This window comes from Amblyomma maculatum, chromosome 2, assembly GCF_055883805.1.
Source record: "Amblyomma maculatum isolate TAMU_Amacu chromosome 2, ASM5588380v1, whole genome shotgun sequence".
Taxonomy (NCBI): Eukaryota; Metazoa; Arthropoda; class Arachnida; order Ixodida; family Ixodidae; genus Amblyomma; species Amblyomma maculatum.
This window is the reverse complement of record NC_139345.1, coordinates 85,649,472-85,667,024: the sequence shown is the minus strand read 5'-3', so window position 1 is coordinate 85,667,024 and position 17,553 is coordinate 85,649,472. Positions and strand designations below refer to the sequence as shown.

The 17,553-nt window shown below is 44.9% G+C and overlaps 1 protein-coding gene across 1 annotated transcript; it reads right to left on the bottom strand.

The window, feature by feature from the left end:
- Positions 1-4,063: 4,063 nt before the first annotated feature.
- LOC146199195 (uncharacterized) lies at positions 4,064-5,371 on the bottom strand. The gene has a single exon (XM_084592067.1). The coding sequence runs from the start codon at positions 5,369-5,371 to the stop codon at positions 4,064-4,066; it is 1,308 nt and encodes a 435-aa protein (XP_084448193.1).
- Positions 5,372-17,553: the final 12,182 nt, after the last annotated feature.

The window sequence follows — 17,553 nt, the reverse complement described above, 5'->3', positions numbered from 1 at the left end:
CCAACCTGCTCGAAAAGGGTTAAGAACTATCCGTCCAAAGCAGTGCTTGCTACAACCTTCTGCTAGTTTGCAAAAGCTTCGAACAGCTCACGAAAATGCGTGAGTACCACAGTAAGTCTAAAAGAATACATCAGCTGTATGCGAGAAGTCGGACGCATCTGCGAACGCGCATTGCTCACGAACTGCCTTTAAGAATGTAGTACGTCACTAAAGATGGAGAATCGCCTACGTTCGGAAGTGGAACACCAACGCATCAAAGACGCGGAATAAAAGACTGACTCAGGCCGACAGAAGCGTAAGCACGGGATGCGAGCATGTGTCACCAATTCCACAACGGGTCAGCCCAGCATTTGCTCAAAACTTTTAAATTGCAGCGACCGCGCAGATGCCCAATAGGCAATCAATATGTTCGACAAAGTTCGACCACTGCGAACGCCATCTTAGGCATAGGTAACCACTGCAGCAGATCTCCTGCTGCTACCCCTTCGTTGAAATACTGGCCAACGGAACTAAGAAGCCATGAATTTTCGTCCCGAAAACTATGCAAAACTGGGCCACTCACTCAGAAAGACGGAATTCCGCTTGGAATACTGTACTATTGTCCGCCCTCACTCCGAAAGACGGCGTTCCAGTCAGGAGACAGTGTCCAACAGTGTCAGCAATCACCTTGTCAGCGCAGTAAGAGCTGTCAGAGTGGCATGGCTTTCCATAAAGACGCTTGCCTAAAAAAAAAAAAAGACGGTGACACGGATTGCAGCGACGCTCGTGGTCACAAACGTAAACTGGGTCGGTATTGCAAACATTTTGGTATGTTTGATAAATGTTCAGTCGGCAAGAAACAAAATCAGATAAAGTTGATGGAGTATCAAAAATTTACATACGTAGCTGTCGAAATTATAAGTGCCAAATAAATCAAGACAAAATGTTTTTCATAAGATAAAGACGGTAATAGGCGATAAACTTGGCTGGCCGCTTCTAGGTGGCGTCATCATCTATCCCTACTTGTTCCTGTTCAGTTCAGTCCAGTTCAGTCGTGTCCGACTCTTCGTGACCCTATGGACCACGTCACGCCACGCTTTCCAGTCTCTCACTATCTTCCTAACATCACATAACTTCATCTGCAATGCCTCGAGGATGCCATCTAACCATCGCGTTCGCTGCCTACCCCTTCTCCGGCGACCCTCAACCTTTCCCAACATCAAATCTTTCTCCAGCGACTCCTCTCTTCTCATCAGATGACCAAAGTAGTTGAGCTCTAACTTTAGAATTTGACCCTCCAATGAGCAGTCAGGGTTTATGGTCGACAATATCGACTGATTTGATCTTCTGGCAGTCCAAGGAACTCTCAAGAGTCTTCGCCAGCACCACAATTCAAAGGCGTCAATTCTTCGGCGGTCCGCCTTTTTCACAGTCCAACTCTCGCATCCATACATCACAACTGGAAAGACCATAGCACGAGTTATACGGATCTTGGTTGGCAGACTAATGTCCCTGCTCTTTACTAGGCGGTCAAGGCTAACCATTGCTCTCTTTCCCAGAAGCAGGCGTCTCCTAATTGCATGGCTGCAGTCTCCTTCCGAGGTAATCTTGGAGCCCAAGAAGAGAAAATCTGTCACAGCTTCCACTTCTTGTCCATTGATGCTCCAGGACTTGATAGGGCAAGACGCCATGATCTTTGTGTTTTTAATGTTCAATTTAAGCCCAACTGACGAACCAAGTCAGGGGGTCCGAGTCTGAATTCTTGGTTCGTCAGAGCTCGGGCTAAACGATCTGCACCCTCGTTCCCCAGATTCTTTGAGCTGGGACACATACCAGTTTGATTAAATGTTGTGGAGTGCAGCCCTGCAAGATGCGTGCTGCCGCCTTACCTATCGCGCCTTTACAAAAATGTGTAATGGCCCCCTTGTAGTCACTTAAAAACTCCTGCCCCGGTCACTGCACATACCGTAAATTTTTGGTAGATTTGCTTAGCTTCATCTATACATACTGCTGGGGGGTTGCAGTCATGCTTGACTTTCAACGCATCAGCTAGCGCTGTTCGTCTCCCATCGTGTCTGCCTCGAAGCATACTCTTAGGTATCGATTTGATGATTAATTGATGTCGAAAGGCGTCCGGAAGTGTCGTTCGGTCTTCTGATTCCGTTATAGGAGAAATAAATTGCGGGACCCTACCATTAAGAAAACGGAATTACGCCGTTCATTCATTCATTCATAAACCGTTATTCATGAGGATGACCTGAGGCCTAGAGGGGAACGTCGATATCCAAGTTAACTTATTCAACGTAGTAAAGATAGAGCGACGGACGCAACCGATGTATTAAGCTCTGTACTGTAATTTTAATCCACAAGACTCTTTTGTTAATAGTGAATTTTAATTTGCGAACTGGGCTGTATGCTCGAACAAAATGTAAGGCTTTATTGACTTGCTTTTTGTTGCGTTTTATTTTTGTATTGACCTACCCGGCACTTCCGTTGCTGGAGTTTCGGGGAACGGCAATACACGCCCCTGCATTTATCGTTCTAAGTGATACCTTATCCGATCTAGTTAATTATGATGGAGAGGAAAGTACACAGGGGAATGAGGGCACGTTAGAGTTTCTCTTAAAAAAATGCTTTTATGGAGAGAGCGAAGTGGGCATCAATGGAAGGCCTGATAAAGGATGAATTAGTGTTTATAACCTTATGCATCAGCTTGTCTAATTTTCTCTGGTCAGCGTTCTCAGCCTCATCTTGTGGCCAGTGTATCAGGATGAGTTTATTTGTTTAGGGAGTGCACGGATCTTTTGAGTTACATATAGCACCTGTCGCATTTTTCTGATGTTCTATGCCCGCTAAAGAATCTGTATAGACATGGGCTTCTCTTGGACTTATTTACGACCTGCATAGCATAGCGGGTTGCGTAGAGCTCCACGACAAGCGGGTCTGGGTGGTTTGGCACCTATTTATTATGTACGTTAAGCTCTGTGCGTGTCGTGCTGGTAGTTCCTGCCCTGTTGTCCTTTTCTACAATCGACGAGTCTAACAAAATGATCAAGAAGTGGCCAAATAAAAAAAAAGTTAATGAAACAGGTGAGCGAGGAGTGCAGGAAGCCACTAAGCCCCTGCAAGTGAGACTCAACAGCTGTAGCACAGCTGCTTATACTAAAAAAAAAAAAAAAAAAAAAAAAACCCAGGTCATTCTGTCGTTGTTCTGTCGAGGGAATATCAGCCGTTATTCGTTCGATTGACTTTTGTGCCTTGAAGCTCTTTCTTTTTTTTGAGATCGAACGCAGACAGAAAAATATTGTTCAGAGGTGCAACGATTTTTCTGTGTTGTGCGTTCCTATCATCCACGTTTGTTTTTTTTCATGGACCAACTGGCCCAGACAAAGCCATTAAACTAGTTTTGAAACGATTATATTAATAATATAGTTAAAAGCCACAGATGTCGCTCACAAATTACACACTTCATCAACTGACGCCTTATATGCCCGCATGCTGCTTTTTTTCTCTACCGCTCATGGTGTAAATAGGCGATTTATTCATCTTTCAGAAGGCGTGACGCTGGATTGAACAGTCTCGAGTTCATTGGGGTTCATTTTCCTGCTCACGCCACTTGTGCAAGTCAGGTGCGCCTGATATGCTATACATTGTAATTTCGCTTTGAGGCTAGAACTTGGTCTTCCAGCAGAGCAGCAAATGCTTCACGTGGGCTTAGAAAACCCTCAGCATATAAACCACTCATACTGCACAGTTCTGGCTCAGCAGGTCACACACGTTGGACCCAGGACGCATTAATTTCAAAACGGCCACAAACCAGTGATGGCGTCCTACATCACAGTTTCAAAATACAGGATTCGTAGAACTGGCTTGCTCCTGCTTTTGGCTTTACACCACTGCCTTTAAAATTTTGGCAACTCAGACAATGGGTCGTCCCATAGTCTTTGTAGTTGGGCTTCGCCTACTCGCGCTTAAGCGCACAGAACAATTTTGTACATCTTGCTGATATATATGTTTGAAACACTGCTAGCATGACGAGGTATTTTTTTCTCGTTTGCTGCGTGCACGCCAGCCGAGTACAGACTTAGGGCAGAGTTAGCCGGCCACGTCTGTCGAACCCTGCTCTCTGGCTGCCGTTTCTGACGATGAATCCTTCAGAGTTGGCACAAATCCTCTTTGTACCCGTCCTGACGAAGAAGAATTTGCGCGGGTCGGAGCTTAGCGCAATCTTCACGAGTGGAGTAGTCACGGACACGCTCCCTGCTGTTGGCGAGGTCCAGATGACACGCCTGCCTGAATCGCGAGCCACTTGGACGTCGCCCCAAGGAGTCTGCTTGATACGGACGCCACCCAAATTCCAGACTTCGTCCCCGTTTCGGGCAACTCTGCGCCGTGCTTGGCTGACAATCTCGAAACACTCGTTAAAAGAATCCATGTCCGTCTCTTCTTCTAGATTGAGCATGCTCAACGGCAGATCATATTCAAGGTCGTTGAACCTCTCTGTCGTCGACTTGGTCCCCGACGCGTCCACAAGGTACACGAGCCCGTGGTTGGCAGCCGTGAATGTGATACCCCGGTTGGAGATCTTTCCAACGCGGTTTCCCGTGGACAAATGCACGTCGCTGCCTTCTTGAAGCACACGACCGCAGGGGTGGCATGCACAGCATCGGGTACCCGAGCTGCTGAAGGCTGCGGTGCAGTGCATGGCGAAATTGACGACCCGTACCGCCCGGTCAACCGAGATGTCGACGCGTACATTTTGTCTCAGGAATACGGACACCGTACCGTAGCTTGACACCATTGGACCGTAGTAAGGACCATGCAGGCCTTCCCAAGGGTTCTGCTCGTATGACGCGCCCTCGCGTTCCTCGGTCCTCAACCCCTGCGGTGGCCAGTCATCGACATCATCGTCGGCGTACAGCCCTCTAAAGCTTCTCCCGTCATCATCTCGCTCGGGAATGTAGGCTCCTCGAAACACCGAAGGCTCCGGTAACCTGGCATACCTCATGTCCTGGAGGAACTCTGAGTCGTAACTATAATATCCGGATTGTTCTTGCGGCTCGAAATCGCTTCTATCGTCAGGCTCGATCGAAGGCTCTCGGTCCAATTCTTCGCCCTGTTCGGAGGCACCGTACAGGCCGAGCGGAAACATCAAGTCCTCAAAGCCTGGCGGAGGTGGAGGAACGTAGAAGAAGGGCGGCACTATGGCCGGCCATGGCACCATGCCGGCATCGATGGGGGGCTCGGTCTCGTCGAGGTTATTTTGTTCGCCGTCCCCACGTCCGTCTCTGCGCGGTGCACCTGGTTCAGCGCGTTGCTGCGGCGCCTGCTGGTATTGCTGGCGTTGTCTACCAGGCCCTACAGTGGCAGTGTGGCGCTGACGGGTCGCCATTGCAGTTCGTTCACCACACGTCCCCGTCGCCTGTAGCCGAAACAAGTTTTACAATTTAAGAAATAATAAAGCAAATTTGGGAGCAGCTGACAAATCGCTGAAATCGCACTTAAGCTTTAGATATTACGCGCAGGTAGTGATATATTATTTTTTTGAATTTTTGCACGGATTGCTTTATTATGTTTATTATTTGAGAGCGCAGCTGGGGGCCTGCAGCAGCAAAGCTCGCGTTGAACGGGATGCCCGAGGGGAAATGTGTACATCCTGCCATGCATACAGCTTAAAGCTCATGAGCTTGGTATATTTCATGAATATCGCACAAGCCATGTACCAACACTCAAATAGCGAAAGTGACAGAGTATGGCTACTATGTGACTGTTAAACATACATTTTCGAAGGGTAAATGCAGGAGTTGCTTAACGCAGCTTTACACTGGCGTCGTCGCCTCCGCACACAAAGCGAGCGCCGGCGCTGTGCTCTGTGGTAATTAATTGCACAGCATACGTCGAAACTGAAAGTGGTACTTTCATTTGCGACGCCGTGCAGAAAGAGTAAGAAATTAGGAGGACGCTTAACCTTCTCCCTAACAGTAGACGTGACAGCGCCTTAACACCGCCTTTTCATTCCGCTAATGTTTGGCATTGAGAGAGTGGCACAGAGTTCAGCCAGGAGTTAAACGCCTTCAGTTGGTTTGGTTTTTGGGCAAAGGAAGGCGCGGTATAGAATTGTTGTTGTCGCGGTGACCGAGTCATCTGAATGGTGGAAACACCGGAACCGGAGGTCCGTTCGGTTTCCTCCACTTCTTGATCTTTCTCTTGCGCTAATCAGATGAGAGCAAACACCACACTTCCTTAAACGGCGCAAGAATACGGACCTACCTTTGCCACACAATAAAAAAGAAGCTTGTGGAGAGGGAAGGGGGGGGGGGGGCTGTTACTTAGTGTAAACCTGCACTCGCTAGGGACGACTTCTGCAAAAGGAACCTAACAAAGGAGGCTGCTAGTATCGCGTCACTTTGTAAATTATAATCAATCTTATGTGAACACGTCATAGCTACCATGTCCAGTCCAAAGCTCTATTTTTGATGGCACGACTGTGTGATATTGTCGGATATTGTGAAATACTGTTATGCACATATTGATGAGAATAGTTAAGACTTCCACTGCGTAGTAAAAAAAAATTGCTCTTTTAAGTATTTCTTACGCTCGCGCCATGTATTTAAAATTACCATAAAGGACCTACTGATTGCGTTTTTGAAAATAATTGTGAGGCGATTGGGGAAAATTGTATGATAATATATATTGAACACATTGACAGGAATGGAGTAAACGTCCGATGCGTGTCACATTGTTGTGTGCTCACTGCAAGTAATTAAGGTTGTTGTGGAAGACCAATGAGGGACGTTCCTGAAAATAAATAGCAAATAACTAAAGGCCTGCCGAGAGAGCAGCTATGGATATAATTAATGCTAAGGCGCAATTTCACAATAAATAAAAAATAATTTAGTGAATATTTTTCATTAATTGTCCAGAAATTAGAGGTATCAAACGGAAAGCGGAATAATGGGGCACGGAAGAAAGAGGGATATCAACTCTTGAGTTAAATGTCAAGAGTTGGCATTCTACTTTCTTTAATTAGTGAGTAATTACTCATGATATTCCAGGAGGCTACAAAAGAAAACTATAAAGCTTTTTGAGACACGTCATAGCTGAAGAATAATTCATCCTGTTTCCTGACTTGAACTCGAGACAGCTGCTTCTCCGAGAAAGTCGATCTACCAACTGAGGTAACCAGAACGGCTAGCAGTGATCTGGTTAAGGCGAGAGCGAATTGGTAACCCCGAAGGGGCTGGTGTTGGTGCCACGTTTATGGCCAGGACGAATCTTTCTTCAGCAACAAAGTTTTTGAGAAAGCTGTACAGCTTTCCTTTGTATCCGCATGGCTGCTCTTTGGTAGATGCTAATTAGTAATTACTTCAATACTGCAAAAATACTCCAACTTAACAGTTTGTTGGAGTATACTCCAACAAACTGAGTTTGGTTTGTTTTGTTTTGGTTTGTGGAGTTTGACGTCCCAAAGCGACTCAGGCTATGAGAGACGCTGTAGTGGAGGACTCCGGAGATTTCGACCACCTGGGGTTCTTCAACGTGCACTGATACCGCACAGCACACGGGCGCCTTGCATTTCGCCTCCATCGAAAAGGGGCCGCCGAGGCTGGGTTTCGATCCTACATACAAGCTTGGCACAGCAGTCGAGCGCCGTAACCACTGCGCCCTCCCCCCCCCCCCTTGCCCTTCGGCGGGGCCAAACTGAGTTCTCCTTTTTCACAGTATAGTTCAGGCGCTTAATTCCTCCAGCAGGTTTCCTTGAGGTTATCATTCAGGATATATTTGCATTTACGAAACAAATTATCACTTTTCGTAAAGGAATGGCACAATGTGCATTTCTCCCAGCGAGTGCTAGTTCGATAGTTAGGCTCATAGTGCCCTTTGTCACGCTCTAATGTGCTTAAGTTTGTACACGGAATATGTAGAGTTAACTGCTAGGCGGTAATTGACAGACGAGCTTGGCATCGGCCCACATCAACTAAAGCACGCTTCACAAACAGCAATGGAGATTTTCACGTGCGATCAGAGGCGCCCGCACACTCCTTAGACAGCGGAGAGAAAGGATATTAAGCATGGTTTAATTAAAATGATCTACTGTTGCATAATTAAATTTGCGGTACTGGATGAAACTTGCATAAAATCAATAACATGAGCAAGTGTGACAGTTACTGCGCCTTTCCCTTCCTGTGAACCAATTTAGTCATGTGCATTCGTGCGCCTTCCTCATTGGTGAGTCCGCTCTGGCTATAGATGTACGCTTCCCGATATTTCCGAGCCAACAGGCACACAAAAACGCACGCGCGATTTTTTTTTTTCTTTTTTTTTTTCTTTTGCGATGAACTAAGGACCAACAACGATTTTGTATTTAGATTAGAGCAAACATCGTCAGCGAAATCCTTTATGCGCCCAGTAGTCTTCGGAGTTGTTTCCCCTGTCGAGCCCACAGATTTTCCTCGACTGTTACACTAAATGGAAACGTCAATTGCGTGCTGTGCGCACAAGGTAAAGTAGTTCACATTTGAAAATTACACCGAATTCACGGCTGCGGGAATTGCTTTCGAAACTAAATTACATTCAACCAGGAGGTAACCAATAGGAATAAGCAAACGAAAAAAAAAAAAAGCTCGAGATTAAAGCAATAACGTGACGGATAGCACAAACTATGGCGTCTCCCATATCGCTGGTCTTAGTCATACGCTAGGTGACTGCGAGGATTTTGTGCCACTGAATCCTAGGATTGCCGGTACAAACAAAATAAGCAGGAAAGCGTTTTGCTTTTAGCAAAATAAGACAAAAAGGAGAAGAAGCAATGGTATGTTTAAATCATTCAAGAGCCCAATCATTTTTCAGGACAGGGAATTTGAGCGTGGAAACACATCACAATGCGCGGCGAAGTGCAACTACTTATGCGGCTTTTCAAGTCCTACTTTGTCAATTAAAAAGCAGCCGCCGCAGCAGTGACGTCATGCGTCAGATATGGCGACTTAGTGCACAGTCGAGGAAGTTCAAACATCTGCTGTTATTAAAAGTAGCATTAAAAATGACGTTCGGTAGGTAGTAAACTGGCTCGCGCAGAATAAAAGCGGTGAGCATAGCATGCTCCTATCTAAAGAAATATGCTAAGTTACAAAGATGAATATCCCGAGGGAGTTCAAGCCCTTAGAGCCCACAGCATCGATGCAGGCCTAGCTGGAGTCAGCGTCGTAGTCCTAATACGCATGGAGTCGCACCCGTCTAAACTAGCCAGACTCCGGTTCAGAAATTATTCTGCGGCAAGAGTAGACAAAGTAACTGCAAATAAAGGAAGCCCACTTACTAGGCAAAGCAGGGGTCCGCGGAGAAGCCTGAACCGGCAGCAACGGAGCGAGCTATACTTCTGGCAGGAGCTTCTCGCGCGGCGAAAGAGGTTCACGCGCCATCGCTTCTCGGTTCGAACGTGATCGGGCCCAATACAATGCTGTTATGCTTTTGAATCATATATCAACAGTGCTTATCAATAGGGAGCCTAATTTAGTGAGCCTCGAGTTTTAACAGGCATCGAGAAAGCTGAAGCCAGTAAAAGCATTTATTGTGTAACGTTTTCATTTTTCCTCTTGCTCGTCGAGACCGTAGGTGAAGAAAGCAATAAAGATGGAGTTTAAATTTGGATCAGGCAGATTCCTCGTTATAATAAAAATTCGTTGCTTTTTTTTTTTTTCCTTTTGAGTTTTTTTTTTTAATTCTGGTTTAAGACTCATGATTACACAAATATCTCACTTCTTGTTGACGATTCTTTTGTATAGAATGCACCATGGTCTATCCCCCGCCGTAGGTACGTGCCATTACGACTGAAGGCATTATCATCATCATTATCATGCCCCATCTTTACCTGGCAAGAACAACAGAATGGCGCACAGCAAGCAGTAGAGGGAGAAGAAGCATTGCAAAAGTTCGAAAATGAACACAAAATGGGCTTTTGACGTGTGCTGCCGTAGGAGGCAGCTGTGACTCCGGATGTCGTGGCCGCCTACTGCCGGTCCACTGCAGAAAAAGAAATATCCCGCTAGCATTAGTATTCGCCGCCAAGCACTGGTTCTCCAAGCTGCACTGTTGGCTATAACTATAGTGAACTAGAAAACATAGCTATAACTTTTATAGAAAAAAGTAGCTCATTGTCAGTAATCGATTACAGATAACCTGAAACGTATACGTCCGAAGAATGTTATCAATAATTCACTTAATGTCCGGAAGATAATTTGTTGCAAGACGCCAATCTCTAATAACGCGTTACACACAACTCTGTGGAAGCTTGACTTGTGGGCAATTGTACCTGACGGAACTCCGACCTTGACAGTATACAGAAGCGACGACCGTAATGGCTTCTTTTTTTTTTTTTTTTTTTTCCGAGTCCAGCAAGTAACCACGTTCAAATGGCTTGTGAGTGCCGGGAAGTAAAGTGGGGGGAGTATTGTTCAAGCAAATTGCTCGTTTTGGTTCGTAGATGCCCAAAACTGAAGCAGAGCTCTGCACATCTAGCTACTGGCTTCGTAGATGACTCTATAGCAGGTGTCTCAAACGCGCGAACCGTGGAGCTGTGTCACGCGGCCCGCCAGCTCAAAACATGCCAACCTTTTTTCCGAAAGGCCATGCCATCTTCAAGAGTCGATTTGCCATCAGGCCAGTTACCAACGAAAACCAATTACAAGGCCTCGTTCCCAAATGTTTCATGTTCTTAAGGCACTGACCTCTTAGTCAGCGTCAACCTCGGAATGATGCAAGGCTGCCTTTAGAAGCAAGGCGCCGGAAAACCCGCCTTCTTTTGCATCTACATGTTTAATTACCTTTTTGTTTTTGGGTATAAGTGATGGTGGTATATATTAACCTCTGTACCTTTTCAGTAGCTCTAAATGGCGGTGTATAGGCAGAATCAAGCGTGGGCCACTTTTCTTTTCGACAATGGGAGGGTGTACTCTGAAAGCAAGACATTTTGGTTTGTTTTTACTTATTTCATTGTTATTTCTTTGTTTTTCTTTTCAAATGCTCTTATTTATTTTCGTTATTTATTTATTTATTTATTTATTTATTTATTTATTTATTTATTTATTTATTTATTTATTTATTTATTTATTTATTTATATTTTCGACTGACTGCCCACAAGCGACATTTTCTCAGTACGGTACGGACAGCATAGCACGCAATACGAGCTTGAGACCCCACTGATGGCCTTATAACATCACCATTCTACCGCTTGATAGTGGAAAGAAGCTTTTTAATTTATGTTTCAGGAGAATTACCGGCCTTGTTTCTTGTAAGACGACAAGCAAGGATGTTTCTGGCTTTTGGCTGAAACAGGTTGTAAGAAGCCTTCCTTCCAGATATATAATCTTCTATCGGTCCAAATTACACGCGAAATCCGATGTTTGATTACTTGGAATGAGTATTCTTGGGACTTAACTCATCCTTTCTGACCATATCTTTCAACTTTTTTCTTCATTTAGCTCTCACTGCTCCCCCAAACGTGATCTCCTAACAGGCCGAGAAATACGACGACTAGCCGGTAGACTTATTACGACTCGCTCATTGCATAGTATTATTATTCCGTTGCTACTCCTATATTGCGTTAGTTCTCCTGTGTCACTTTACTAATCCGGTGGACCTATAACACATACGGCATTTTTAAACATTTACAGTGAGCATAAAGTCAATCCATGAGATTCTGGTCGCCTCTTGCTTGACGGCCGCTTCGAAAAAAGAAGATAATGAAAAAAAAAAAAAAGAAAAAAAAAACCTTGGTTCGCGGTAATAGCTGATCTGTTAAAATATTGGCGCGGAGTAGTTACGTATTTATCTGAAAAATTAAGGCAGGTCAAAAATAGAGGTCATCGAAAACACGTACACGTAAACAATGCGATTACCATTGTTCCCTAATTAGCGTAGTGTGATATCGCTTTAGAATATTTCAGATATTACCACTCTATCACTTGAACATTCTTCTTATAGAGTTGTCTTCGACATAATGCCCCCAAGGATGTGTATTTTTTCATTTGGTGTCCAACGCGCCGTACAAAATCTTCATTTTTCACATTAAGCATCTTTGATCGCATCATATTACGGGAACAATATTCATTCTTTCAAATTTCTGGTGTAGGATGTTCATATGCTTCAGTGATGGTTCCCACGCTTGTTTTTTCTCCTGAATTATAAGGAATGACTTGCGTTTACGCTTTTCGGACTTTCTGCTTAATGGCCAGCATCACTGACAACGATCAGATAGAGACTAAGCGTTCATTATTATCTCTAAGTACGACCCCCGCCACCTTTTGATCAGAATTCATAAGAAGATATAAACACAGAGGAAGAAAAATAAGAGCAGGACAACGGGATAACACTTAAGTCATCATAAAGTTGTGAACAAATGCATGGCGAATATTTGCTCGAGCTGATTTTATTGTTCTGAGCACACGTGCAAATTTGTGCTTATGTATCAGAGAAACAATGTATACCAGACCATGTTGTGACCTAACTATACTGAAACTCACGTTTATAGCGAAATTCTAGAAGCTTGGCATCATCCCCTACAACAACGGTATGAATATTCGCAATTTGACCAGTTCACCAGCATCGGCTTTATGGAGGCTTCAATGTTGTCATTCTTCTTGATCATTTGTGTGAAAAAACATCGGCAACATGTGTTGAGTCTTTAAACCGGAGTGGAATCATCATCATCAGCAGCTGCAGTAGCCTGACTATACCCACTGCAGGGCGAAGGTCTCTCCCATATTCCTCCAAATAATCCGGTCCTGTGCTAGCTGCATCCACTTGACCCCCTGCGAAAGTCTTAACCTCATCCGCCCACCTCACTTTCTGGCGCCGCCTGCTACGCTTTCCTTCCCTTGGAAACCAGTTTGTTACCCCAAGGGGCCATCGGTTATATCTCCTCTACGCACTACATCTCCTGCCCATGCCCATTTATTTTTCTTGATTTCAACTAGAATTTTCCACTAGAAACCGAAGTGGAAAGGCAACGCAAAATATTTATTTCCTCATCTTCAGAATGTAGCACACATTCAATGTGTCAAGGCAGCTGAGACGTCGCAATTTTTTTCAATTTTCTGCGAAAAATAAGCTTTATAAAATTGTCCCCGCGGCAGGTTAGCGGCAACAGAAGTGATGCTTTATTTTTGTGGAAAAAAAAAAAAGTAACAAGGCCAGGTGGCACAATTAAGCAATAAGATTTCGTCTAGCGCTTTATTTTTGCTCAAGCTTGCAGAAGCAGTTTAACTGGCAAATCAGAAGCTATAAGATTATTGAGAGCTGTTTCTCTAGAGCAACTGATAAGTCCAAGCGAAACAAACGCTTTGTCGCGTATGTCCCGCATCGGGTAATGACATGAGTCTGGTCTGACGGACCCGCGCACCACTCTTTTTTTTTTTTTTTTTTTTTTTTTTTATAAGCTGCTTTAACAGAGTCTCCCAGTCTTTAGGATAGACAATTCGGCAGGTTGGCTCGTTACAATGTCCCGCTTTCTACAGGCCTGTTCTCGTTTCGTCGGACACGAATCGACGAGTTTCTTTCTTTAAAGACAAGAGAAAATGCAATTGATACATGCGGTATTGTTTGCCCACGCAGGCGCAAACTTCCTTCGATTACGCGAGCAGTGTGTACCTGCCCCCATAGGAAGGAAGGAATACGTTCCCTGCCAACACAGCGACGTGCACGTTTACCTGTAAGCCGTTTCCTTGCTCGGGCAGTGCGCAACTTTCCGCCGCGGCACCTTTTGGCTGCCGTGCGTGAAGAAGGAAGAAGCGCTGCCTGCCGCAGAGACGCTCGAGGAAGAAACGCTCTGTGGGCCGCAATAATGGAAGAGAGTGACTTCTGGACCATGACGTGTGGCGCGGCGGCGGAGGATACTGCAAGAATTCCACTCGACGGCTCAGCTGGCACTGTTGTGGTGCCGGTGCGGACCACTTTTGGGGAACAGGGATGCAGCTCTATAGTGCATGGCTCACGCCCTGTTTTACGAGTACTGGAAGATATCCTCCCGCAATGGGCATTTTCCCCTTCTCACAAGTTGTCCTGAGCTCGTGCCTTATCTTTTTGTACTAGTCTTATTCCTATTAAATATTAATAAAGATGTGTGGCTCCTACTGCTGTAATGCAACCGCTACCATGGCATCCCGACCCATTATCTCGACACTTTCACCAATGCTACCGCTACCACCATTGGTATCACCCTTCATCACCTTGACACTTCCACCAGTGCTACTACTGCTACTGCGTAATGTATAATATTGCTACAGCTACTAATGCCGCACTACTACATATGGGTATATAGTATGGTGAGGCTGCCCAAAAATAATAAAAAATAATTAGCCTCTGCCGATGCCACTAGGTATAACGGGCTTAAACCAATAAGGAAAAAAAAAAAGAATAGGGATTGCTCCAAAAAAGCATTCCGCATTGAAGAAAGAAGAGAGAAAAAAAAAAGGGGGGGGGGGATATAATAAAAATAAATAAAAGGGGGAGGGGGAAGAGAATATAATAAAAATAAATAAATAAACAATATTCTACTATCCAGACCAACCGCCGCCATCGGAATGGACCAGCTGATAGCGGTTTTTAGTTTGTTTTCTCTTTTTTTATGTCGCATGTGGTGATTTAACATCTTTTTCTTGCTGCTAGCATTTTTTTTTTTTTTAGGTAGTTGATTTCCGAAGTTGTAGAGCTCAGGGTGGAGGGGAGGACGTGCATACGGATGGGGGTGGTTAGGGTTCTTGTTGGGCTTTGAAAACGGCAGTTTTTTTTTTTTTTTTTTTTTTAAATTTCCTGGATTTGGTGGCTTGTTGTTTGCTTTGGAGATCCGAAAAATATTAAGTTGAGATTGAAAGCACCGCCCCCCCCCCCCCCCCCCCCCCCCCTTTGAAAAAAAACATTTTTTTTGTTTCGAGTTGTGCTAGGTGTTTGTATATTCCTCCCTACCCCTCCATGTAGTTTCGGTTAACGAATTTGTCTTTTTATTTTTGTCGTCTGTAATTTCCACCTTTAGCACCGACGCTTCCACTCCGCCAGCCCACAAACGAGGAATCACCACAGCCCGACTCTACACACAATTGAAATCCATGGAATAAAGGCATGCAGTTCTTCCTGTCATGCCTGTCCATCTCCATCGGATTGGGCAACGTGTGGAGGTTCCCCACGCTTGCCCACCAGAACAGAGGAGGTAAACAGCACTTGTTTACGCTGCTATGATTGAACCAGGGTGGCGAGGACGCCGGCGCTGAGGCGAGATGAGGACGGCGCCGATGGAGTAGATAACCAGAGATTAACGAATGTGTATAATAGGGAAGAATGACAGTCAGGTGGAAACGAAAGAGAAAAAGTGATAGAACAAAAGGGGGGAAAAAATAAGATTGAGGGGAGAGGTAGTTAAAGTTGGGTAATTCCAGAAGAAGCTGTGATTAAGTAGAGCTTGAATAACTATACACGTTGGAAGCAAAATTAGGAGTTAGGTAATGTTTGGGGAAAGGTGTGCTAGTAGCTTAAAGAGTTACAGAGGTGGGTATCAACTAGAAGTGTTATCTAAACTAGTTTTATGTTGTGTCTGTTGTAATTATGCGTGTTGTAATCATGCGTGTGATAGCAAAATAAGTAGTATAACGATAAAATGGTATTTCCCTTTGCTTTCATAAAAGGCCATGCATTTGACATCTCCCTTTTCCGACACACAATAATGCAACAACATAACGAACCTCACCAGCGAATCCCATTGATTATTACCCTCTGAGTGTGTCGATTTGAGATGGTGTCCAACACATGTTTAGCTATTTGATACGGCAAACTTAAATCACAGCACATAGCTTCCTTCCTCTACCTAGCGTCGCTCATAACGCGCAGAAAACGGCCTACTTTAGCGTGGCTTGACACAGACGCTCCCTACTTCGCCGAAAATTGGGTATGCACATTGCTGAACGATGTCACGCATGACCCGCTGTGACATCTTGATCCCCGACGAAGTTAACAAGATCATTATTGTTCCCCCGCTTTCCGGCCGCTTTCTAAAAACAAGATGCACGAGCCTATAGAGGGCAAATACGCCAGGTGAGAACCACTGCGAGTATTTCTCTCCTAGCTCCATGAAATTTTGTTTCTGTTCTCGTAACATGCTCGCATGAAAATTGTATATGATATAGTTCCCTTTGTGGACTTGGTATTGACGTCTCGAACGCGGGCGAAGACTAACGCGCAAAATTTTGGCGGACCAGAATGAGCCATTATCAAATCCTTCAGCATAACGTTTGCATTCTCCAAACGACAATTCTGTCACGCAAAGAAGTGGTGCGGTCCGCGTGCTCGTGAGCTGTGCAGCGAAGCCAACAAAAACGTGTACTCGTCAAAAATTCGTCACCGCGCGCCCTCTCTTCTTCAGCACTCACAAAACGAAGCTTAATATTCTGGGTAGGTCTAAACGTTTTCCCCTACGACGTTATTCCTACAATAGCCGTCTTTTAGCCCATGTTCTTCGTGGCAGCAACTGGCGTGCGTTGGGAAGGCATGACATTTCCGATTGATGTATACGCATATTCCGCAGCGTGGTGCACACTAGCTGCTCGCGTTGGAGCCTCCTTCAACATAAATAGGCGAAACACTAAACACCATTCGTGTTCGCATGCAACAGTTGCAGCATATGTGTACCGTTTTAACGAACTAACGGCAATAACGACAAAATTTCGAACCATTCGCGGGTCCATTCGAGGTTTTCGAAACCAAGCACTCACCACCCCTCACCCCCTCCCCAAACTAAACCAAAATTCACTGCTCTAGTCGCAAGATGCAATCGCTAAGCTAGAAATGCTGTTCTTTCAGCTGAGAGATCGAGCAAGGCGCAACCAATGAGTTGGTCGCTATGGCCAGCCGGTCGAGTTGCACGGCATCTTGGCCCCAAGATATCACAATATATCAAACTATGCAGTGCAGCCACGTGCACTTACGATGCGTGTCAGAGAACTCTGATTTTTGTTACTTGTGCGATCACGTGGACAGCTATATGTCTGCCTGCTCTACAAAACGTTATTCATGCTCTCGGCCAGTAAGTGTGAGTCATTATATATTATTCGCGGTTCAGATTTAACCTCCCCATTTGTCCTGCTCCTTTCCCTTATATTTCTTCTTTAATTGAATTCCTTGCGTTTCACTTTAGGTTTTGAACTTTACCCTCGCTTCTCAATTTTATTGTATATTGCAGCGCTTAAGTGGGCGAAAATAATTGCCAAACTATAGAACTGCATGATTGCGGGTGGTTCGTTGGTTCCATACAACAACATATGTTCCTAAAGGGTTGGGGAGGGGGAGGGGGAGGGGGGGGGGGGGGGGGGCGTTATGAACTAATAGACACGGACGACGTAGAAACCACAAGAGGATATACGGTACCATTTTGCAACGTTAATGACAGTGTGAGTCAGTTGCACTATCATAAATGTTATAGTCATCTGTTTCCTGCTATGTTCCAGCAGCTATTTGTCCGTGCCTAATAAGTAGATATCATCTTCGCTCTCCATCCCCGAATAAGGCAATTTCTAAATCGCAACATAAACATC